Source organism: Vicugna pacos, chromosome 20, assembly GCF_048564905.1.
Source record: "Vicugna pacos chromosome 20, VicPac4, whole genome shotgun sequence".
NCBI lineage: Eukaryota > Metazoa > Chordata > Mammalia > Artiodactyla > Camelidae > Vicugna > Vicugna pacos.
This window is the reverse complement of record NC_133006.1, coordinates 21,316,285-21,341,028: the sequence shown is the minus strand read 5'-3', so window position 1 is coordinate 21,341,028 and position 24,744 is coordinate 21,316,285. Positions and strand designations below refer to the sequence as shown.

Here is a 24,744-nt window from a genome sequence, read left to right as displayed (position 1 = left end):
GTTGCCTTAGGCCTGGGAGTAGGAATGGGGATTAACTGTAAACAAACAGAAGAAATCTTATTGGAATGATGAAAATATACAGCTGGATTGAAGTGATGGTTGCTCAGTTCTGTAAACTTACCAAAAATCAACTATTTTAAATGGGTTAATTTATGGTATGTAAATTATACTTCAATAAAGATGCTTTAAAAATAAAGCAAATGTAGAAAATAAATAAATAAATAAAGCAAATGTGGTAAAATGGTAATTATATAGGTAGTCATTGTACTAGTCTTTGAACTCTTCTATAGTTTTGAAATTCTTCAAAATAAAAAGTTAGGGGCTAAATCAGTGCAGCCACTATGGAGAATAGTATGGAGGTTCCTTATGAAAATGAAAAATAAGAGTTACCATATGATCCAGCAATCCCACTCCTGGGCATGTATCTGGAAAAGATGAAGATTCTAATTCAAAAACATACATGTACCCCAATGTTCAAAGCAGCACTTTTTACAATAGCCAAGACATAGAAGCTACCTAAACGTCCATCAACAGACGAATGGATAAAGCTGTGATGTGTGTACACACACACACACACACAGGAATACTACTTAGTCATAAAAAAGAATGAAATAATATCATTTGCAGCAACATAGATGGACCTAGAGACCGTAATACTAAGTGAAGTAAATCAGACAGAGGAAGAGAAATATCATATATCACTCATATGTGGAATATAAAAAAAAAAGACACAAATCAACTTATTTATAAAACTCACAGACTCACAGACATAGAAAACAAATTTATGTTTACCAGGGCGAAAGGGGGTGGGAAGGGAAAAATTGGGAATTTGAGATTTGCAGATACTAACTGCTACATACAAAATAGATAAACAAGGTCCTTCTGTATAGCACAGGGAACTATATTCAATACCTTTCAATTGCCTATAATTAAAAAGAATATGAAAAGGAATATATATATGTATAACTGAATCACTTATTCCATATACCAGAAATTAATACAACATTGTAAACCAATTATACTTCAATAAAAATTGATTAATTTAAAAAAAGAAAATGTGGGCATTAAAGTGAAAAAGAAAAAGAATTAAAGTATTAAAAAGAAAATAAAAACCAACTATGTAATCTTATAGCCAGAGATAACCATTTATAATTTGTCCTTCAGGTAAAAGTAGATTCATTTTGGTGAAGGAAAACTATTCAAATATAACATCACAACTTGATCAATTATTTAACTGCTATATCAAAATTTTATATCATATCTAAATGACCAGATAAATCATAATAAGAATGAAAAGGCAGAATAAAAAATTTTAGGTACAAACCCAATGCTTCTTTTCTGCTTCCAATTAAAAACTGCATGCACTAGCCTCAGCTCTCTCCCAAAACCCTCTTAAAATATAGGTATGGTGCTATGGACTGAATGAATGTTTGTGTCCCCTCAAAATTCATTTGTTGAAACCCTAACTCCTAATATGATGGTATTAGAAGGTGGGACATTCAGGAGGTGATAAGATCATAAAGGTGAAGCCTGCAGGAATGGGATTAGTGTCCTTATAAAAGTCACTCTTGCGAACTCTCTCACCCCTTCCACCACAGGGGGTTAGAGCCAGATGTCAGTCATCTATAAACTAGGAATTGGGCCCTCACCAAACATCAAACCAGCTTGCTAGCACCCTGATCTTGGACTTCCTAGCCTTCAGACCTATGAAAAATAAATCTTTGTTTACAAGCCACTTGTTGTTTACAAGTTTATGATATTTCTGTGATAACAGCCTGAATGAACTAAGGCAAATGGCAGGGGAAGTCATAAATTTACAAGGACAAAATGAACAAGTGAGGAGGCAACATCTGGGTTGCTAGAAAGCAGACAGACCAGTGGTAAATGACTTAGCCGACCTGAGAAAGATGACTCCTCACTCCTCTTCAGCCAGCAGTGGGGATAGGTAGAGAAGCAACCCAACTTAAAATGAGGATTCACCCAAAAGGTTCAAAAATTAAGAGCACCAGGTATCCTACAAGTGAAGTGAAGATATGGATAAAAACAGGAGAAGTTACACGTTTGCCTTAACCCAACAGACCTCAGATATTCTAATATAGTCTACACACTACATAGCCTGGTGACTGCCCCACCCTGGAGGAAATGGGTGGAGCTGTTATGCCCTCAGATAACAAACCCTATAGTCAGGCCCACAACTTCCAACCCACTTTTTGTGTCTTCCTCTTAAATAGACGTAGATAGCCAAGAACCAAGAAATATTTAAGGTAAAGCACTTAATATGAAAAGAAAAAAAAAAAAACTAAAGAAAGTAAACAGAAAAAGCAACTTAAAGAACATAACACTGAGGATATCTTAGAAAACAGTCCAAAATTTTGTCAAAAGGTTAAAAGAGAAAAGATAACACAGATAGAGGACCAGACCAGAAAATCCAATACCTGAAAAATGGGACCTCTAAGAAAAGAGAACAGAGAAAATGAAGGGGGGTGGGGGGAAATCAAAGGATTAATTCAAGACATTGTCCAAGATCTATAAAAGAAATGAAAAAATATAACAAAACAGAAACAGAGTACAGATATAGAGAACAAGTGGTTGCCAGAGAAAAGGGAGTAGGGGGAGGAAAGAAAGAAATGAGGAAGATTATGAGGTACAAACTTCTAGTTGCAAATAAAATGAGTCACAGGTATAAAATGTACAGTGTGGGGAATATAATCAAAAACTATGTAATATCTTTGTATGATGATATATCATAACTAGACTTATAAGAACTATCATGGTGATCATTGTGAAATGTACAGACATTCCAAATTACTATGTTGTATAACAGGAACTGATACAGAGTTAAAGGTCAATTATACTTCAAAAACAAACTCATTGAAAACAAGATCAGATTTATGGTTACCAGAGGCAGAAAGAGGAACTGGATGAAGGCAATCAAAAGGTACAAACTACCATATATAATACTGATGCAATGTACAACATGATAAATATAAATAACACTGCTGTATGTTATATATGAAAGTTTTAAGACAGTAAATTCTAAGAGTTCTCACTACAAGAAAAAATTTGTTTTCTATTTCTTTAATTCTGTACCTGTATGAGATGACAAGTGTTTACTAAACTTACTGTGATAATCATTTCACGATGTATGTAAGTCAAATCATTATGCGGCACACCTTATAACTCTATGTGAGTTACATGTTAATAAAATTGGAAAAAAAGAAATTTTCCAAGAACAAGAGGGACAGTTTCCAGACTAAAAGGGCTCCCCAAAACTGAGCACAGTGTAAGAGAACACGTGCTGATGCATTTCAGGACACTGGAGACAGCAAAGTTATCAAAAGCTTCCAGAAGGGGAAAACACAGAATTCACTCAAAGAACAAAGAATCAGGACAGTATCACATTTCAACATTTCCACTGAAAAATAGAAGACAAACAGTGCCTTCAAAATTCTGAGAAAAATATTCCCAATCTTTAAACTGCCATCAAACCAAACTTAGGATATTAACTAAACATCAGAGATACAGTTTCAGAATATAAATGTCTCAAATTTATTTCCTCTGCACTCTCCTGAAGTTTTTAAAAACTGGGGTTTTAAAAAGTGGGATCCAGGAAACAGGGGTTCCAACACAGTGGATAGAGTATAAAAGAAACCCCCAGGGTACCCAGGAGAACAGCCGACCTCAAGTTCAACCAGTCCAAATCATAGTAGGTTAAACACTCTGGAAGAGACGTCTTCGAAAAGATAAAACTGATAGAACACCTGAACCTACTGAAAACCTAGTGAAAAGAGATTCATAGTTCGCAAGGAGTTTGAGGATAATTTAGAAATCTGATCCCTGTAAAGAAAAAAAAAGAATTTCTGTATATCTTGTATATAGATGTTGAACTATAATGCTGTACACCTGAAACTTACATAATAAATCAAGCATTTTTAAAATATCTTAAGAGAGTTGGGGTATAGCTCAGAGGTGGAGTGTGTGCTTAACATATGCCAGGTTCTGGGTTCAATCCCTAGTACCTCCACTGGAAAAAAAAAAACCAATAAAATAAAATATCTTAAGAGACTGAGAAAACCAAAATCTCAAGACAATTATTTCCCTTGGGGCAGCAAAGACTGTGCAGAAAAGGAAAATGAATCCCAGTACACTATGGCTCAAATGTCAATAAGCATTTAAATAAAATAAACACTGAGAACTAATTTAACTAAATTACAAATAATTAAAATGGGAAAATGAGTTGATAGGGTGAGTGAAACTAAAAATTACCAGGTGCTGGGCACAGCTCTAAATCTTTATGCATATTAATTTATCCAATCCTCAGATAAAAACTGATATTGCCCTTATAAATAAGGAAACCAAGGCACAGAGAGAATAAAATAACTTGCCAAAGGTCACAGATTGTAAATAACACAAGCTCTGGACTTTGCTCTTCACCACCACATTGGCTCTCATGGAACAAAATCCTCATTTCCCTGTGACAAGTCAATAGATAATGGTCAAAACTGAAAAAAAAAAAAATCAATAGAGAGGTAAAAACCAAAAAATTAGCTGAATGAATTAAAAAGGATTGCCTTGGGGGAATGAGATAAGAAAAAAGGAGCCTACAATTCCTAGTTCCTTTTAACAAGCCTGTAGAACTACCTAACCCTTTAAACTATGTGCATTTATAACTTAGATAAAATGAAAATTATGAGAAGAAAATCTACTTCCCTTTAAAAACACTTTTTAAGTGAACATTAAAACTCTCATTCAACCCTAGAAAACTGAACATACACACCAATACAACAGAGGAAGAAGCACAAAACCAAGCCCAAATATATACATAAGCATTTAATATATGTTAAGATAGCATTTCAGATCATTGGGGGAAAATGTGAATTTCACAATAAATGGGAAAACTAACATCTGGAAAACAGGTGAAGATATCAGCTCCACACACTGCCAAATAAATTTCAGCTGTATAAAAGATTTATATGTAAATTATGCAATCATAAAGAAAACAGAGGTGAATAATTATGTAACTATTAGGTGAGGGAAGGACTTCAAAGCAGGAAACCAAAGCAGAAATCAAAAAGGAAAAGACAGCTGGATTCAACTTCATAAAAATTTACCAAAACAGTGCTACATGGTAAAAAAACATTATAAACCATGTTTAAAGACAAACTGGAGGAAAGGCAAGCACTTAATAAGCTAATTTCCTTGCTCTGCATATAGCTCACACAAATCAATGAGAAAAAGAATAACAATCCAATAGATGTAGAAAGGCAAACACACGAGTCATAGAAAAATACAACTGATTCCAATAAAGCTGGGGGGAAAATACAAATGGCCAATAAAGACAGGGAAGGATGTCCTACCTCACTCATAATTAGAACAATACAAATTAAAATGAATATACATTTAACCTAACAGACCAGCAACAATGCAAAGACAAAGATCATTCTTCCAGATGTTAAGAGGATCGCAAAACAAGCACTCTTACAATACTAATAGTAAAAACAAAAATTGGTACAATACTTTTGAAGTGAATTTGATACTACCTATCAAAATTTAAACTGCCCATACAACCAGCCCCAGCAATTCTACTTCTAAGACTGTATTCACAAGTTTGTATAGATACCCATATCAAAAAATAAAATAAAATAAAATAAAATAAAATAAAATAAAATAACACCTATACCAGAGCAGCTTTATAAAAGCAAATACCTAGAAACTGTCCATAAACAAGAAAGTGGTTAAATAAAATATGGTCAGCCACAATGGAATACCGTGCATCCACATTAAAAAAAAATGATGTCCATATTGTGAAGTTAAACAAGCTAACCTAAGAATAGTATGTATAGTACGATTCCATTTGTGTGTTTTAAAGTATGAAGAAGGGGATGAGACCTGTACACACAAGATGGTGCACCTACATATCATGCTCTCCCAGTTAGAAAATCTCTTGACAACTGAGGTGGATGGTAAGTCTGAAGTGGCTTGGCCTAAAGTCCATACCTCAATAACCTATCAAAATTTGTTTTAAAAGCATTGCGGAGGAGAAAATTTCCCAACAAGGCCTAGCCTGAAGACCTAAAGACATCTATCAGGGACACTTTCATGACTTAGCTATCCATACACAAGACAGTTCTTATTCAGAAAAAAAATGGTAAGAGGGATTTAAAACTGCATGGAGAATGGAGGAAAGTATAGTGATAACTTCTCCTTAGCATATACATAAGGACTCTGTGACCACTCCGATCAAATACATGCCTACAAAGGTACAGAATGTCTCTGAAAAATAATGGTCACTTCTGGAGAATGAGATGGGAAGGGAAACAGGGATTTATGTACTACCTAAACTTATCACAAGAAACATTTATTATTTTTATGATTATGTATCTAAATAAAATTTTAAGAAATTAAAACACAAATAGGAAACCAGGAAAAATGTGTAAAACATAATTTATAAATCAACTTTTAAGATGACAAAGACACCAAAAAGCAAAGACATTTACAGGTATTAAAACTATATAGAATAATTTCTCCAAAGAAGACATACAAATGGCCAATAGCACATTAAAAGATGTTCAGCATGTCTAATTACTAGAGAAATACCAAATCGAAACTACAATGAGATGCAACCTCACACTGTTCAGAATGGCCATCATTAAAAAGTCTACAAATAATGAATGTAGGAGAGTGTGCAGAAAAGGGAACCATCCTACACTGTTAGGGGGAATGTAAACTGGTGCAGCCCACTATGGAAGACACTATGGAGGTTCCTTAAAAAACTAAAAATAGACTTACCACATGATCCAGTAATCCCACTCCTAATTCAAAAAGATACAGGCATCTCAATGTTCATAGCAGCACTATTTACAATAGCCAAGACATGGAAGCAATCTAAATGTCCCTCAACAGATGAATAAAGATGTGGTATATATGCACAATGAAATACTACTCAGTCATTAAAAAAGAATGAAATAATGCCATTTGCAGCAACGTGGATGGAACTAGAGATTATCATACTAAGTGAAGTAAGTCAGAAAGAGAAAGACAAATACCATATATCACTTATGTGCAGAATCTAAAATATGACACAAGTGAACTTATTTACAAAACAAAGACTCACAGACGTAGAAAACAAATTTATGGTTACCAAAGGGAAAAGAGGATGGGGATGGATAAATTTAGAGTCTGGAATTAGCAGATACAAACTGCTATATATAAAATAGATTAACAACAAGGTCCTACTGTGGCACACAGGGAACTATACTCAATATCCTGTAATAAACCATAATGGAAAAGAATATAAAAAAGAGTATGTGTGTATATATAGGTATAACTAAATCACTTTGCCGCACACCAGAAACTAACACAATATTGTAAATGAACTATACTTCAATTAAAAAAATAAATTTAAAAAACCATATAGAATAACATTCGGAAAGACACAAAGGAGACTGACAGTGGTTACTGCCTCTGGCAAGAGAAAGAAGTCTAGCATCAGAAAAAGACTTGATTTTCACTGAAAAACTTTACTACTCTTTGAGTAATTATTTTTTAACAATAATTTTTTAATGTATGTAGAATAATATTCAGCAATGAAACAACAAGTTTCCATATATGATACGTGTTACAATATGGATAAAACTTGAAAACATTGTACTAAGGGAAAGGAGCCACATACTGCAAATTTACATTTATATGAAATATCTAGAAAAGGCAAACCCAGAAAGACAAAACAGAATGGTGGTTGCCTGGGGCTGGGGTAATAATGGGGACTGATCACAAACTGGCATGAATCTTACTGGAGCGATGGGAATGTTCCAAACCTGGATCATGATGATGTGACTATACAAATCCATGAATTTACAAAAATAACTGAATTGTGCACTTAAAATAGGTGAATTTTATGACATATAAAGTATTCCTCAATAAAGTTGTTACATATTAAAAACCAAAAAAAAGTAACTACCACATAGCTGGAATTTCCTTTAAAATACTGTTCTTCTAGTGGAGAAAAAGGATGAAAAAAAAGGCAAAATACTAATGATTATGAAATCAAGATGATGTGTACAAAGGATTCATTATACTTTCTTCTCCAAAATAAAAATGTAACTCTAAAAAATAGCCAACACACACAAACAGAACACACTTCACAAGTTATGCTTTTTATCTATTAGATAAAATAAAAACTCAGCAAAAACTAAAAATCATAATTCCCAGAAAGCAGACTTTCTAATGTCTAACTGTAAGATATTAATTGGTACATCCTTCATGGAGGCAATCTGGCAATGTTTATCAAGAACCTTCAAAAGGGCATACCTTTGACCTGGCAATCCCATTTCTAAGAATTTGTCCTAAATAAATACATGGATTATATGTCACAATTTTTTATTAGTTAAGGAAGAGACAAGGAAATAATTAGACAAGTGAACAGATATTTATAATAGTGAAAAACAAAAAAATTAATAATGGCTGCTTAAGTAAGTTACAGAATACTCAAGTAATGGAATACTAACAGCCATGAAAAACAGACATGGAAAGAAATCTGCTTAGTAAAAAAGTAGGCTATAAAGCAATAGGTATTATATAATTATATTTTTAACTTAAAAATATATAATATGCGTATGAAGACCTATATATACACATATGTATACATAAATAAACTGATAGCAGTGATTAGCTAGCTTTGAGTAGCATTATAAATGGCTTTATTGTCTTCCTTTGACATTTCTAAATTTGCTGGGTTTTTATATTCAATGTTATTACTTTCATAATCAGGAGAAAAAAAATATATTTCCACTTCCCAAAAAGGCAAACTTCCCTATGGAAAAATGGACAAAGGGTGCATTCAATCAACTTATAAAAGAAATATAACAGACATTTAGCACACAAAGGTACTCATTAGAAATGACAAAATACAAATTAAAACAAGATCACATTTTTCACCTACTAAACTAAAAAAAATTTTTTTAATTATAATATGCTACATTGATGAGGTATTAAAGAAACAGTCACTTATACAGTAGTGGTGGAAATACAAATTAGTCTGACCTTTTTGGGAGAAAGAATTTGGCAATTTAGTATTAAGAGCACTAAAAGCCGTATTTATCTTTAGCCCAGCAACCTAATTCTATGAATTAATTCTACGGAAATTACAACTAAGATGCAAGCAAAGATTTAGCTACAAGGATATTTAATACTGACAAAAAATTGAAAACAACTTTTATATTCAACACAAAGGGATTCTTTAATTATTCTATATTCATGTAAAGGAATACTGTGAAGCCTTTAAAACAAAGTGTAGAATCATATTTATTAAGAGTGGAGAGATGGTCTAGAGATTTTTAAATGAAAACAAATTACAAATAGTGTGTATAGTGTGTATACTGGTTGAAAAGAATCCCCCTGAATTCATGTCCACCCGGAACCTCAGAACCGTGACCTTATTTGGAAATAGAGTCTTTGCAGACATAATTAGTTAATATGAGGTCATACTAGATCAGGTTAGGCCCCACATCTAACTGATGTCCTTCTAAGGAGGGAGAGATTTGAAGACACACAAAAAGAAGAAGGTCATGGGACTACTGAGTCAGAGACTGAAGAAATGCAGCTACAAATCAAGGAACACCAAGAAATGTCAGGAGCTATCAAAAGCTAAGAAGAGGTAAGGATTCTTTCCCAAGAACTTCAGAGGAAGCATGGTCCTGCCAATGCCTTGAATTTAGACTTTGAGCCTCCAGAATAAATTTGTCTTAAGCCACCCAGTTTGTGGTAATTTGTTATGACAATCCTAAAAACCCACACAGTGTGTAAAACACAACAATCAGGAGCACAGACTCTGGTCCCAGACTGCTGACATTTGAATCCTATTTCTACCACTTATTACACCCACATAACTTTAGGCAAGTTATTTAACCTTGCTGAGCTTCTTCTCTTTTTCTGTAAAATGAGGATAACAGTATTTATTTCCAAGAATTATTGTGAACATTAAATTATATATTAAACTTAATCACTTAAAACAGTACCTGGAATACAGTAAATACTTCATTTCTATAAAGCAAACACAGGTACACACACTTAATAATATTAAGACGAAGATCAAAAGGTTAAAACTGTTTGTCTCAGGGTCCTGTGTGTATGGCTTATTTTTTTCTTTTTGCTTTATGGTAATTTCTAGCTTATATTCAATAAGATTTATGTCATATTAAAACTGCTTATGTCATAATAAAACAGTTACTATTTTATTTTAAAATATTATAAAAGGCAGTGGTTCCCAGTTACAGTTGTATGCAAACCCCATCCCTCAGCTAATGATTTCCGCTACTCAAAGTCTGTTATCAACGTATTTTTTAAATTAAAAAGTAAATTTTACTTTAGAAAAGAAAAGCTGACCAGAAAGCATCTTAGCAGCACATTGCATATCATTCAGTCAATCATTAGTAGGCTGTTGCTCCATAATAGGCTATGAATCACTGACCTTAAGGACAATAATTCAAGTTCAAACTCCTGGAAACACTTTACAGACCCAAGGCTCAAATATTATAACAAAACACAACTGTTCAATTTTATAAGTGAGTCTTTTAAAACCCAGTGCACAGCAAATTCAGTGAAGCTGAGTTCCATATTTGGAATAAACTGCTACCCATCTCAAGATATACATTAACTTTGGCAAACTGTTAGAAAACCACTTACAAAATCAATTACCCTTCCAATAAGTGGAAAATGTATTAGTGTCACCTGCATGATGATTTAATAACAGTTAAACCTCTTCAGTGAGTTTCAGTCTTACATTCTAGGTCCCGAAAAAATTCAACTTATAAAACATGTTCTCTGACAATACCTCATAAGTAAATTCAGATGAGTTCACTACTTTGAGTTTACTTAACACATTTTGCCCTTAACGTAGGAAAACAAAGCTTTTAACAATTATATGTAATTACCAGATGAGAGTCTTGTTACTTAGTACAGTGAAGGAATTTCTACTGAATTTGAGGAGACCAAATCCACCACTGCATGCCTTTTTTTGGGGGGTGGGGTTGATTTGTGTGTGTGTGTTTTATTTAAGCACAGTTGATTTACAATATTAGTTTCACCACTGAATTGTTAATTTTAAAAAATATCTATTTGATCAGCCTATCCAAGTACCTTGACAACTAATTCAGTTCTCACGGAAGCAAAAGAGGTACAAGGCCTATGGTACCCACTACCCTGGACAGGAAGAACAATTACTTAAATAGCAATACCACTACTGTTAAAAATTTTTATTACACTTAATTTTTATATATGTATATACACACATGCATAAAATTTACCTATGTATGTGTATGTATATATGTGTGTGTGTGCGTGTGTGTGTGTATACACACAGAATCTGTAGACATGGGAAATTTTCTGAAAGGTACAGAAGAAACAGCAGTGGTTATATCTAGAAAGGAGAGGGGATTTCTGTTTTTCGTATCTGTCCAGAGGTTGCAAATTAGCAGCCCAAGGACCACATCCTACCTATAGTGGCCTACCTATTTGGCCCACACGGTGTTTTAAAAATATTTAAATTAGTTGCCAACATTTGAAAATTAAGCAATTTCCCATAAAAATCTAAACTTCTGGCTTCTCTTGAAAAAATGGATAAATCTAAGAACACTAGGCCGTCATTCCAGTGTGGCAATATTTGACTTAAGGCAAGTATCAGACATTCTCTTTACAAAAGGAAAGTGCTTTCCAGCTCAAACATACTTCAACTGCTCGTATTCTCCACCTGGCACCTATAGGCATTTTAGTTTGCAACTCCTACTTAGACTCTTCTAAACTGCTTGAACTTACTATGTACTTATGTTACTTTTTAAAGTTTTTCCTCAATAAAACACATTGGCAAAGATCCAGGAGACCTTTAGAGAGCTTACAAAATATGTTTCTCCATTCACTCTAAATAACTAAATGTTACCTAATTTTTCTGAATAATAAATTCTCTTATAAACTGATTACAAATGATATTTAATTCAAGAAAACATGCCTAGAAAGGTAGTTATACAAGGTGGAGCCAATCTTTACAGGGCTCAAATTGCTTAAGAAAGAATATTCTTGTTGTCATTTAAACTTTAATTTGCTTTCATGTCATGTATGGAACTATCAGCAACATTTAAATCTCATGCTCAAACTAAACCTACAAAGAAGTTCTATAAACTAAGCTTTCTTCAAACAGCACTAGACTTCAAGATTTCTATAAAAATGAAATCTTTACTCCCATCTACCTTCATGCATTACTTCAACAAATATCTACTGAGCACCTACTATGTACAAAGCATTGTATCAGATGCTTAAGGAGAAACAAAGGGCGTTATGGCGTACTTTCCTCTCCAGGGTGTGTGCTGTATCTGATAAATATTAAAAAGGCAAGAGTGGAGTTCAAAGACAGCACTACCAAGAACAGTGATTAGTGTCCCAATTTCAAAAAAAAACAAAAGGATTTCACGAGGTATAAAGGAACAGCATTCTCAGTCGGGAAAAAAAAGATAAAAATTGGGAAAACAAAAGTATGTATGGGAAATGAGCAGCAAAACAGTTTCAATGGAGTAGAGTGGAGCAGGATATCCAGCACAAAGATATGCCAGAAAGGTAGAGGCAGGTAAGTTAGGATCACTCTTTGGAGGGTCCTGAACGTCAAGCTAAAGCTCTTTGTTTTTTATCTGGTATGCAACAAGGCACAAAGGTTTCTGAGAAAAGAAGGGCCCAGATCAAAACCGATTCTTCAGAAAGACTGACCTGGTAGTGGTATGTCCACAAAATGGACTGGAAGGAAGAGAGCCAGGTGTAGAAAACCAATTTGAAGACTATTCCTACGTTACCTGTTAAAGTGGTAACATAATCTACAAACTAAGTTGATGGCAAGGGAAATGGAAAAAAGACAAATTCAGAGGTGCACTGCAGAGTGGAAATGAACTGGGTTGGGCAAATGATCTGAGGTATTCAGGAAAGAGAGGGCATTGGAAATAATTCAGTTCAAGCCTTATGTCTGGAAGACCACTGGAGCTAGTGAGCTAGTAACAGAACAGGGAAAGTCAGAAAGAAAAGCTGAAGGGCTGGGGGCGTTGGGGGCGGGAGAAGAACGGACCTTTTGAACACATTAAGTTTGGGGTGCCAATTGAACATGCTTAATTTTTCCTCCATAAGAAAACCTTGCACACTTTTCTGGCCCAATTTTTAGTGATGACCAAAGAAAGTGCATGTTTAATACAAGTAAAGATATATTTAAAGCAGAGTCAATGAGAAGATAGTCCCAGAGCATATAATATGATCAAAATTAAGCTCTACAGAATGAAGATGGACTCCTATCTCAACCATATGCAAAAATTAACTCAAAATTGGTTAGTGACCTAAATACAAGAACTGAAACCATAAAACTCCTAGAAGAAAACATAGAGGTAAATCTTCATGATCCTGGATTGGCAATGAATTACTAGATATAACAGCAAAAGCACAAGCAACAACAACAAAAAATTAAGTTGGACCTCATCAGAATGAAAGACATCTATGCACCAAAGGATATTACCAAGAAAATGAAAAAACAGGGAGGGATGGTGTGGCTTAAGTGGTAGAGCATGTGCTTAGCTTAGCATGCATGTGGTCCTGGGTTCAATCCCCAGTACCTCCACTTAAAAAATAATTAAATAAATAAAACTAATTACCTCCCCCCAAAAAAACACAAAAACAAAAAAAAAAAAGCTTACAGGATAGGAGAAAATATTCATTTGCAAATCATATACTTGTTAAGGGTGCAGTATCCAAAATATATAAAGAACTCTTACAACTGAACTACAAGACACACAATCCAATTTTTAAAACCGGCAAAGGACTTGAACAGACATTTCTCCGAAGAAGATATACAAATGGCCAGCAAGCATATGAAAAGATTCAATATCATTAGTAATTAGAGAAATGCAAATCAATCTCACAATGAGGTACCACTTCATACGCACTATGATTTTAAATAGGAAAACGTGTTGGTGAGTTTGTAGAAAAATTGGTACAGGCTCATACACTGCTGGGGAATGTAAATGATTCAACTACTGTGGAAAAGTTTGGTGGTTCCTCAAAAAGTTAAACACAGAAATACTATATGATCCAGCAATTCAACTCCTAGGTATATATCCAAAGAACTGAAAACAGGTACTTAAATACACATAAACGCACATTCATAGCAGCACTATTCACAATAGCCAAAAGGTGGAAACAGCTCAAACGTCCACCAATGGATGAATGGACAAGCTGTGGCATATATACACGTTAGAATATCATGTAGTCATTAAAAGGAATTAAGTACTGATAACATGCTATACAACATGGATAAACCTTGAAAGAAGCCAGACACAAAAGGGAAAATATTTTATGATTCCATTTACATGAAATATCCAGAACATCCATAGAGAAAGAATCCAGACAGGGGGTTGCCAGGGTCTTAGGGTTGATGGGAATGGGGACCAACTTCTTAATTGTGTGAGGTTTCCTTTTGGAATGATGAAAATGTTTTGGCCAGACAGAGGAGGTGGTTGCACATGTGAATACACTAAATGCCACTTAATTGCTTACTTTACCATGGTTTAATTTTATGTTACATCAATTTCACCTCAATTTTTCAAAAAATCAATAATACTCCAAAGCAAAAATAAAAATAAGCTCCATCTCCTGTCACTCCTGATCCCATTAACCACATTCTAGCCAAGCCAATCTTCTAGAAAGTTCTGCTCCATTTGCTCCTCATGGTTCATTCGGGAAACATCCTCTACCTACATTACACTACTTTTCCATCAATTCAAATCCCTCAACTGTGTCAAACCTTCTAAGAAAGCAACCTGCCCATAACAAGCACTCTATGTGAATCACTGATTCTGCTCAATTCAGTCCATTCCTACCTCTTTTGAAATTTTACTCAGTTAATTCAACATTAACACATGAATGCTTCTTCCTTATTATCCCAAAACTTTGTCTCTCACAGTTTCAGGCATGTTCTTTTCCTATTAGAGAGCAAATTATAATAAAGGCTGTCTTCTGCTTTTGTGTTACACTTACTGCTGGGGCGCACGGGTCTATCCAAAATACATTTGCATATTGTCTGGTTGAGTTTCTGCTGTTATGTGCTAGAAAAATTTTGTGGAGGGCAGGAGAGTAGTTGGGAAGATAAGAGGTGGTAAAGAAACACCTCCACCCACCCTGGAGATTAGTTCTGACTTGATATATGACGAGAAACACAAGTCTCACAGCAACAGAAGAGTAAAAAGACTTCCTGCAAGACAACAATGTACTTTTTACTGTTTCTTTTAAAACTAAAATGAATCTGGATGCTCTATTTCTAAATTATTTTATATTACACTCAGAGTCCCAGCCTGTGTGTGCCACTCAAAAAAGACTAGAAAAAGTGGAAAAGAAGAATGTCCAAAGCAAGAACTCCCAACCTTTTTAAAAATGCAACAGCACGCACGACACTCTATCACTGTTACGCAACCCTTCCCTACTCTCTTCCTAAAACTGCTGCTTGGCACACAAATTTAAAGGAAACCAGTATTATTATCATGTTTTATCTGTCATAAAAGGACTTTCCCTAGGTTCATACACATAAACCAGAGAGTGGATCAGAAACTCATTTTGCATGCAGGTAACTAAGAAATAGATTAAGATCGGGCAGGAGACGCACTGTGAGATCAGATAAGAGGTACAATTGATTTTCACATCTAGATTCTGATTTTACTTCATTGCATAGTGGTTATACCTTCATTTCATCCAGAAGGGTGTCTCTGACAATGTTGAGATAGTTAACAGGACATTATTTTACAAAAATGTTTTTCCTGAGTTTTCTAGAAAACATCTGTTCCATCCATGATGGGGGGCATGTAGTGTTTCAAAAAACACACGCTGCTTCCTGAAGATACCTGGAGGCAACCTAGGGTGTTGCAGCACCAAAACGGTAAAGCACTAGCCTAATGAATACGAGGGAGAGAAACAACCAAGACTGTCTATATGCTGGTCAAAGATAACTTACTCATACCTATAATGAGAAATAACTCCTACGTTAACATCCTCTAAAAATCTGAAAGTGTTATTTACGTCTTGTAATAAATACTAAAAAATAACTCACTTTGAAAACTTAACAGACAAATCACTCTCAGGGCTACAAGGTGAATTTAAAATCTTATGTAACATTGAACCATACACTTAAAATTGGTTAAAAATGGTAAATTCTACGTTATATATATTTCACCACAACTTTTTAAAAATCATATGTAATCCCTCCTCTCAATCCTGTTGGTTTCCTCTGAAAAAACAAAATACGTCTATTAGTCTACATTAAAGGATGAGAAATGTGTTTAAATTATAAATTACCAAAAAATTTTAGTGATTTGTATTAAAGCTTTCTGATTTCTTAAGGTATTTATTAGATATTCTCCATCTCCAAGGAGGACACAAACAAATGATAAAAGCTTAAACTACAGTAAGAAAGACTTAGTTTTGACATTAATTCAAACTAGAAAGATAATTAAACACTACAACAAGGTATCATGCAAATCTCTGCCCTCAGGGATGCAAGAATAAGCTATCTTGGAAAGGTTAAATGCAATTCCACAGGAAAAACTGGAATGAACTAGAGAATCTTAAGCCAGCATCCAGTTTTAGAATTCCAAGTTCTGTACTTACAGCCCAATAGAATGTCTCTGCAAGACATTCCACCTATAGAAAGTTATACTAAAGTCACTTCAGTTTAGCTTCAGATATTGGATTCCCTCACCACCCCCAATTATTCACTTTATGTAGTCACTTAGGAACTGAAAATTGACTACTTTTGTTAAGAGGCAATTCCACCAATTTCCAGCAGCACAACTGCCAGCTGAGGTATAAATACTACAAAAACGCTTAAACTGAAGCAATACTGGGTTCTACATTAAACAAACAGAAATATCTACATAGTACACATCTAACCTACTACTAAAAAGCAAAAAAAAAAAAAACCCCAAAACCTATGTTTACAGGGTAGGTAATTCACAAGGTTAAAACTCACAATTTTGTCCATTTTTCAACAGCTTCTTAAAAAGTTGTTACAAACAACAGAAAATAAATTCTTACTTTTGAAAACAAGGCATACTTTGTCCTTCCGACTGTGGTTTCATTTTAGAAGTCTCAAGGCCTTCATTTTTAAATAATCATTTTTATTTTACCATATTATTTTTTAACAGTCACTAGACAACTGAATGGTGGTTATTTATTACAACCCAAAGCAGGCTTTTATGAAGTCACAGGAAGGTTAATCATCTCAAATTCAACAGGTTAACCACAGCAGTTTGAGAGGTGTTTTGCCAACCTATACCGGGACTATCTCAACAGTTCCCAAAGTTAGACATTAAATGACACTTAAAAACAATACGTTTCCAGACTCCAGATACTTATTTAACACACACAAATATTTTGACCAAGTACACAGCATGCACATAATTTAACTAGATTTTATTAATTATGATAAGTATTTGTTTAAAACAAAAATCGAACAAGACAAATTTAGCCAGGTCAGCATAGGAATCAAAATATAATATTGGATTACGGAGCTAACTGCTTTCATTATAAAGAATAACAAGCCTTACTTCCTTCAGTTCACAAATTTTGCATTTTATAATCAAAGAAAACAAAGAACATGACTTTCACAGCCAAAAAATAAGGTAATGTGGCTTACAGCTGAGTTATCACTTAATTACCTGGGTTTCTAACACGCTACTGACTTCAACTGCTTTAAAACCAGAATACATTTTTTTAATGGCTCACTCCTTTGCTAAGAAAGGTATCATACCTTGTTTCATATGGAGATAACATCTCATCAGAACGCATGCTACTCTGTGATGTTGAGCTTAATAAATTTTATAAAAAATTCAAATAAAATTTTTATAATGCAACTGTAATGTTTATTTTTTTTCCTTATCCACACTGGGCCTTACCTTTCACAATACCTAAAAACAAACAATCTCAGATGTTAAACATACACACTTTGAGCATATAAAATTCACTACGTTGGTTTTGTAGCTATAATTGTACTAATAAATACTGACTCTAAAAAACTAAAAACTTATTAGGTCAGAACTTCAATTGTACAACTCACAAGGGGGTGGGGAGAAATAATAATCCTCCCCTACCAAACTAGCAGCAACAAAATGCCAAGTTTCCTATAATGAACTAGTGTAAACAGGAAGAAAAAGAGCTGGGGATGGGAAGCAGGCAGGCAGGATACAATCCTCCTCAAGATACAGTTTTACTTCTAAATTTCACCAATGCAATACCTCTTCCGAGTGTTTTCAATAACCCCTGTCACTCTCTATCAAACACATAGGCTGGTGTTCAGAAAACTACTGCAGGCTGTAGTAGTCCCTGTCTGAGATCATGTGGACATAAAAGATACAAGTAGGGATCCCAAATGCTGCTTTAATTATGAAGACTATTTCCTGCATTCAAAGTTTTCTGAACATCTAGAAACTCAATCCCATTTTCACTGTAACAATCATCTTTAAAGATAAAACAGTAGTACCTACCAATGATGCTGCACAGAAAAAAAATTCACATCACCTTTGGTGCCACCACAGCTACAAGGCTCCGAAGAGCAAGATTAGCATTACTCAGGATAGGGCTTGATGGGGAGTGGGATAAAGACTAGGCTTCTTTTTCTGGCATTGCCTGAGGCATTCAGTGGACATGAAATAAAGGGGAGGCAGGTTGTATAAGTGATGCCAAGAGAAACAAGATTCCACATGCCAGGGGACTGAATGCCCAACACAGAGGCAAAGGGCACTTATCTCATGGCTTTCTGACCAAAAAAAGATGAGTTGTTTTACCTGAAATCCTTTTAAAGGAAGTCTAATGGTCTCCACTTTATCACTCATCCTGAATGAACTCAACAACCCCCTCCTCAGAGAAAAAGGGGAAGCCCTACTTATCAGAAAGAGCAAGTGCTAAATCCAAAGCCAAGAGACACTCCTTTAGTCTAAGTTTCATCGTCCCAATTCAGTTTTCTACAAGGAGACTCCATGTCAAAAAGACCTGGTTCCTAGCCTAAGTCAAGTTCTCCATTTTTCTAATCATCTACCAACCCAGTTTTCTTTCCTAAACTCCTCTGGATAAGCCCCTCTTCATTCCCGCTTTCTGGAGCGAGATTTACAACCCCCACAAAGAGTTCCCTCCCGCAAGGGAATCTCCACTCCTTCACTTTTCCTAAGGTTTTTCCCAGACGCTGCCTCAGGTCTAGCACTTCCGATCTCTCATTAGTAGATCCCACCCCACCCTCCCCCGGCCCAACTCATCGGAAAGTCATCTTTCTTACCGTACTCACTTGTCCTCCTCCATAATATTCTTCCCTTTTTCCTATCAGTCCTCGAATGGACGGACGAACACACACACACACACACACACACGCACAAATAATCTGTTCTCAGCTCCTAACTCCCAAGTCTCACCCATGCCCGAGGCTCTCGCATTAGCACCTATTTCTCTCCCGGAGTTACCCCTCATCCTTGTCGTTCTCACCCGCTAACTCCACACCCCAAGCTTTTTTCTACTCCACAAATTCAGATTTCCTGTGCTTTTTACTCTTAGTCAACACCACAGCTCTCTTCCCCCCAAGGTCTACCCCATGCCTCGATGCTCAGAAGTCTTTTCTCCTCTTCCCACGTTCCGCGGCCGCTAATACTCCGCAGTACCTTAGGATCAACCCCCACCTCCCTTCCGTCTCTCCTGCCCTCCATGGCCCTCAACTCTCCTTCTCTGTTCCCTCTAGCCCTGCTCAGTGCCCAAATTTCTTCCATGGCCTGGGGAAAGGGGTGCCCCTCAGTGCCCGCTTGGCCCGCCCTGCCGCCGGGCTCGGTGTCCCTTCCCTTCCCCTCGGGGCCCCGAGGCCGCTGCCAGCGCTGGAGCGGCGGGGCCGGCTCACCAGTTGGTCATGTCCAGGAAGAAGGCGCAGCCCGCCGGGTTGAGCTGGAAACCGAGCAGCCGCTGGAACTCGGAGATGAGCACGTCCTTGTCGGTGGTGCCCAGGCAGCTGAACTTCTGCATCAGCTCGGGGTCCAGGTCCACGTCCATGCCCTCCATGGCTGGGGCCGGACACTCGCTTCCCCGCCTCCTCACAACCGAGCCGCCGCCGCGCCGCCGGGCCCGGGGACCGGGAGGGGGCCCGCTGCTAGCTGGCGCCGCGACCCCGCTCCTCTGAGGTAGGCCCCGGGCCTCTCACCGCCTCATAGGGGTAAACTCACTCAGCCACTCACTCACTCTCGCGCTTCCCCCCCTCCCACCCCCCCCAGCGCCGCCACCTCCGCCGCTGCCGCCTCTCGATTCTACACCACCTCCGCCTCCTCCCGCGCCGCGCCCACTGCGCAAGCGTCGCCCGCCGAGGCCCCGCCCCTTCCTCCCTCGGAGGCCCGCCCCTTAGTGGCGTCACAATCCCGTGACGTCCCCCGCGTGACCTCACCGAGGTGGAGCGAGGTGGCGGGCAGTGGTAAGAAGGAAAGGGACAGTCGGGTCGCGCGAGGAGGTGACTCCTGGCCTGACCTTCTCCTTGCCCCACCCCCGCTCTCAGTGGGAGGAGTTAAAGCTCCGGGTTGAGAGAGAAGCTCCGGATCTTCGTCTGAGACAAGTCCACCATTTTGCAGGTGAGGAAACCGAAGTCGCGAAGGAACAGAGACCCCGGCAAGGTCAACTACCAAAGTGCACGCAGGATCCAGTTTTCCCAGCCAGGGGTTTGCCCTTCACGCTGGAAGAACTTGTTTGCATAAGTTTCTAGAGCTGCTTTCCTTGAGAGATAATGCCCTAAATCCTGGCCATCCTCGGTGGTGCTTACTACAGTTTATCAGTGCTGCATGTGTTATGCAACGGTAATCTCGAATCTCCGGCAAATAAAGGAGGCCTCGATACAAACAAACGTCAACACGGGGCCAAGCGAATACCGCACGTAATCTTCTACACGCTCCGCCAAGTTGAGGCAGGAAAATTTGATATGCCTTGTTAAGTTTTCAGAAGGCAAAGTGTTACTGTACATATAGTACACCAACCTGGTAAAGGCCCCGTTTCAAGATCAAAAAATGAGAAAGAAAGCATAGGGACCATCTTGTTTACCCACTTTGATTCCTTCTTTCAGAACGTCCTTTTAGACCCCCTATTTGCCCGACACGTCTACATCCAAAGGGGAAAAAGATGTGTAGGAAATGGCCTCCTGTCTTCAAGTAGCTCTGTTTTACAAATAAGAAGAGTGAGATCCAAAAAGTTTATATGCCTTGTCCGAAAATACAGAGAAGCATAACTAGAACACAGCTTTCATGTTCCTAATGGAGTATGTTTTCCATAACAATTACAACAACAGACAACTAGAATAAGTGACTGGTAATATCTGGGGTGCTGTGAGGTTTTGAAGAAGGAAAACAGTCTACATTCTTCTGTCCCAAATAAGACTAAAAGCCTGGGTTCTGGAGTCACACATTTGGGATTCAAATTCTCATTCTGCCATTGGTATTGGTAATCATTGTGCATGCCCATATAGGATTGTTGTGAGGATTAAATGAGGTAACAACATGTAAATTCACTACCCTGAGATCTTAGCTCGCATCTAAACAGTCCACATAATGCAAAAAGATCCTTGCATATGACAGACCCAAATGGCTCAGAACTTCATTTCATGGCGGGAGTTATCTCAAAGGAGTACGACTCCTCAAGTGAATTCTGAAACTGTGGGGACATTTTTGGATCTTATGGGATTGGGGATGGCCCCCTGACTGTTGATTACCAGAGAAACAGGGATTTTAATTATCTGCAATTCTTGGGACAGTGGTGCGATAAAAAACTGTCCCATCCCTAACCACTGTGCATACTGACCAAGGCAGCTGGCACATTAGATATCAAGGAAGAACTAGCCTTCACTCCCACCCCATGTCACCCTCCATGGAATGCTGCTTTTGTGGGGATGGGATATGAAATCTAGAACTATATCGGAAACTATGCTTGAATATGCCACGGCCTGGTACGTACCCAAGACCAGATAGTTTCTGAACTTCTTGGGCTGGTGATCTTGTGTAAAAATCTAAACTAATCCCAGATCCCCAGACCAGGTCAGTTTTAGGGTTTCATAAGGAAGTTAAGCCATTCTGTCATTCAGAATGTCTAGGAGAAAAGTGATTCATTTCACTGGGGCAGCCTAGATTGCCTCCATGTCTCCAAGTCCTTAAGATTCAGAATTGCCAAGGCCAGCAAGTAGTGAGATTATGCCACAGCATAACTGATTCAGAGAATAAAGAGTCCAAATAGACATTAGCATTCATTATATGATAACAGCAACTTGTAGTAGAAACCTTTTGGGTGCATGTCCAAACCGTGATGACCGCCTTTCTCTGAGAACCACTAACAGCCCTCTAGTTGGCCCCCAGCAGCCATCTCTGCCCCATATAACCTTGTTCCTTAGCAGTTATTGATTGGGCAAGAGGGAGACACCTGACCTGCATCAGCCAATCAGATTCTCTCAGGAATTTGGAATTGAAACTCAATGAGTTGGTGGAAGAGGCCTAAGCTGTTTGAGAATGAGTGATAGAAATACAAGAAAAGAGACCATCTATGTGGGGCACCCATGAAAAATAGATAATGCCCACCTGCAGAAAGAGAGCCATGAAGCAGAGAGTAGGAAAGATAAGAGACCTGAAGGCATAGAAGAGAAAGGTTCCTGTCCTCCTGAGTTCTGATTATTTAGCTTCCCTTAGATTCCATAGGATTCTCCAGGCTCCATTCAAAATTCATTATCTCCTGGATGAAGTGAAAGAATTCATAAGAAGAAGAAGAAAATAAAGTGAATATTTGATTTCTAGATAGAAATGGACATCCTACTCTTAAAAATAATGGAAACCCCATAGGAAAAAAAACCAAGAAAAATGACAATTCACAAAAGAAATACAAATGGCCAATAACATATTGAAAGATATATGCCACTCAGATACAGAAATAGATTAAAACAACAATCAGGTATCTCGTTTGTCTAATCAGATTGGCAAAGCTTTAAAAAAATTTATAAAAGCTTTTGTTGGTGAGAGTGTGGGGAAATGGATACTATGAAACACCACTGCTTCTGGGAATGTAAATTGATAGAATTTTTTCCAAAGATAAGTAGATGGGATTTACATAAATTGGTATAAAGAACCTTTAAAATATTCATATACTGTAGCCCCCAAATCCTAGGCTTATAAATAAGCTTTTCATAGAAGTATCATAATGCATACAGTAATGAAAAGTTAAAAAGCTAGAAATAGCCCCAATGTCCACCAGTAAAAGAATTGTTGCAAAAAGGAAAAAAAGTTGTGGGCAGGGATGGACAAAATCCTTACTTTTTTTTCACCAATATAGTTAAATATGAGTTTATTTTAGTTCTTCACATTCTCCCTCCCCAAGTCAGCTGCCTTAAATCTTGTAAGCTGCAAAGTCTAGGAAGCAGCTAACAGTCAAATGAGCTGTTCAGTCAAGCAAGCAGGTGTCTGCTGGTTTACTATCAGCAAGGCTTAAGTTAGGGACATTGGCTCAGAAAGAGAGCCTTCATCTGTGTGTTGTGTGACTATCAACAAATTAGTTTCTAAACCTTAGTTTCTTCATCTCTATATAGGGAATGCTGCAAAAAGATCACTGAAGTGGAGCAAAAGAGTAAATCAAAGGAAAGAAAAAAATTTAGAATTTAACCTACAGCTACAATTAACAGTTACATAAACATAAACACAAGTGAAAACTTCTGTGCTGTGCTTATTTCTTTAAATTGGAAGTTTAAATGAGATGGTCCTAAGTGATTGTAAATGTTAAATATGAAGATATTAGAAGACAATGGAAGAGACAGTGCCATAAATTCTATAAATAACTACCTAGAGGTAGCCAACAGTGCAAAGCAGCAAACGTTCCAGTGCCAAATGAACAGTAGACAAAGAGGCTGTAGGACTTGTGGGGAGGGAAGAGTGGAGGGAAGAGGGATGCTCAGAGAGCCTGGAAGCCAACCTTCCCCAGGTCCTAGATGATTCTCCACATGATTTGAGGAACAGGCTGGTGAGGGGACACATGACAAAATCTTTTAGGCATTTGTCGTCTTAATTGTGATTTTATAAACACATAACAAAATTTACCCTCTTAATCATTTTTAAGTGTACAGTTCAGTAGTGTTAAGCATATTCACATTGTGCAACCAATCTCCAGAACTTTTTCATCTTGAAAAACTGCAACTCTGTACCCATTAAAAGACAATTCCCCTTTTCCCCACCCTCAGTCCCTGGAAACCACCATTCTACTTTCTGTTTCTATGAAGTTGATTACTGTAGTGATCATACAGTGTTTGTCTTTTGTGACTGGCTTATTTCACTTAGCATAATGTCCTCAAGGTTTATCCATGTAGCATACATCAGAATTTCCTTCCTTCAGAAGGCTGAATGATATTTCATTGTATGTATATGCCACCTTTTACCTATCTGTTTAACCACTGATGGACATCTGGGTTGCTTCTACCTCTAGGCCATTGTGAACAGTGCTGTAGTGAATATGAATGCAAATATCTCTTCAAAACCCTGCTTTCAGTTCTTTTGGATAGATACTCAGAAGTGAGATTTCTGGATCATATGGTAGTTCTATTTTTACTTCTTTAAAGATGCTTCATACTGTTTTCCAGAGTGCTTACACCATTTTCAGTCCCACCAACAGTGTACAGGTATTCCAGTTTCTCCACATCCTTGCTAA

The 24,744-nt window shown here is 37.1% G+C and overlaps 1 protein-coding gene and 1 long non-coding RNA gene across 3 annotated transcripts in view; one reads left to right on the top strand and one right to left on the bottom strand.

The window, feature by feature from the left end:
- Positions 1–20,288, bottom strand: part of ILRUN (inflammation and lipid regulator with UBA-like and NBR1-like domains) — an 89,568-nt gene extending 69,280 nt beyond the window's left edge. For both annotated transcript variants that reach the window (XM_072945218.1, XM_072945219.1), the window contains exon 1: positions 19,940–20,288. In XM_072945218.1, the coding sequence (XP_072801319.1) occupies positions 19,940–20,097 (158 nt within the window). In that variant the 5' untranslated portion in view covers positions 20,098–20,288. The remainder of the gene's footprint in view (positions 1–19,939) is intronic.
- Positions 20,289–22,045: 1,757 nt separating this feature from the next.
- LOC140687719 (uncharacterized) lies at positions 22,046–23,759 on the top strand. Its single transcript, XR_012062204.1, has 2 exons — positions 22,046–23,004; positions 23,636–23,759. It is a non-coding gene; the product is annotated as an uncharacterized lncRNA (long non-coding RNA).
- Positions 23,760–24,744: the final 985 nt, after the last annotated feature.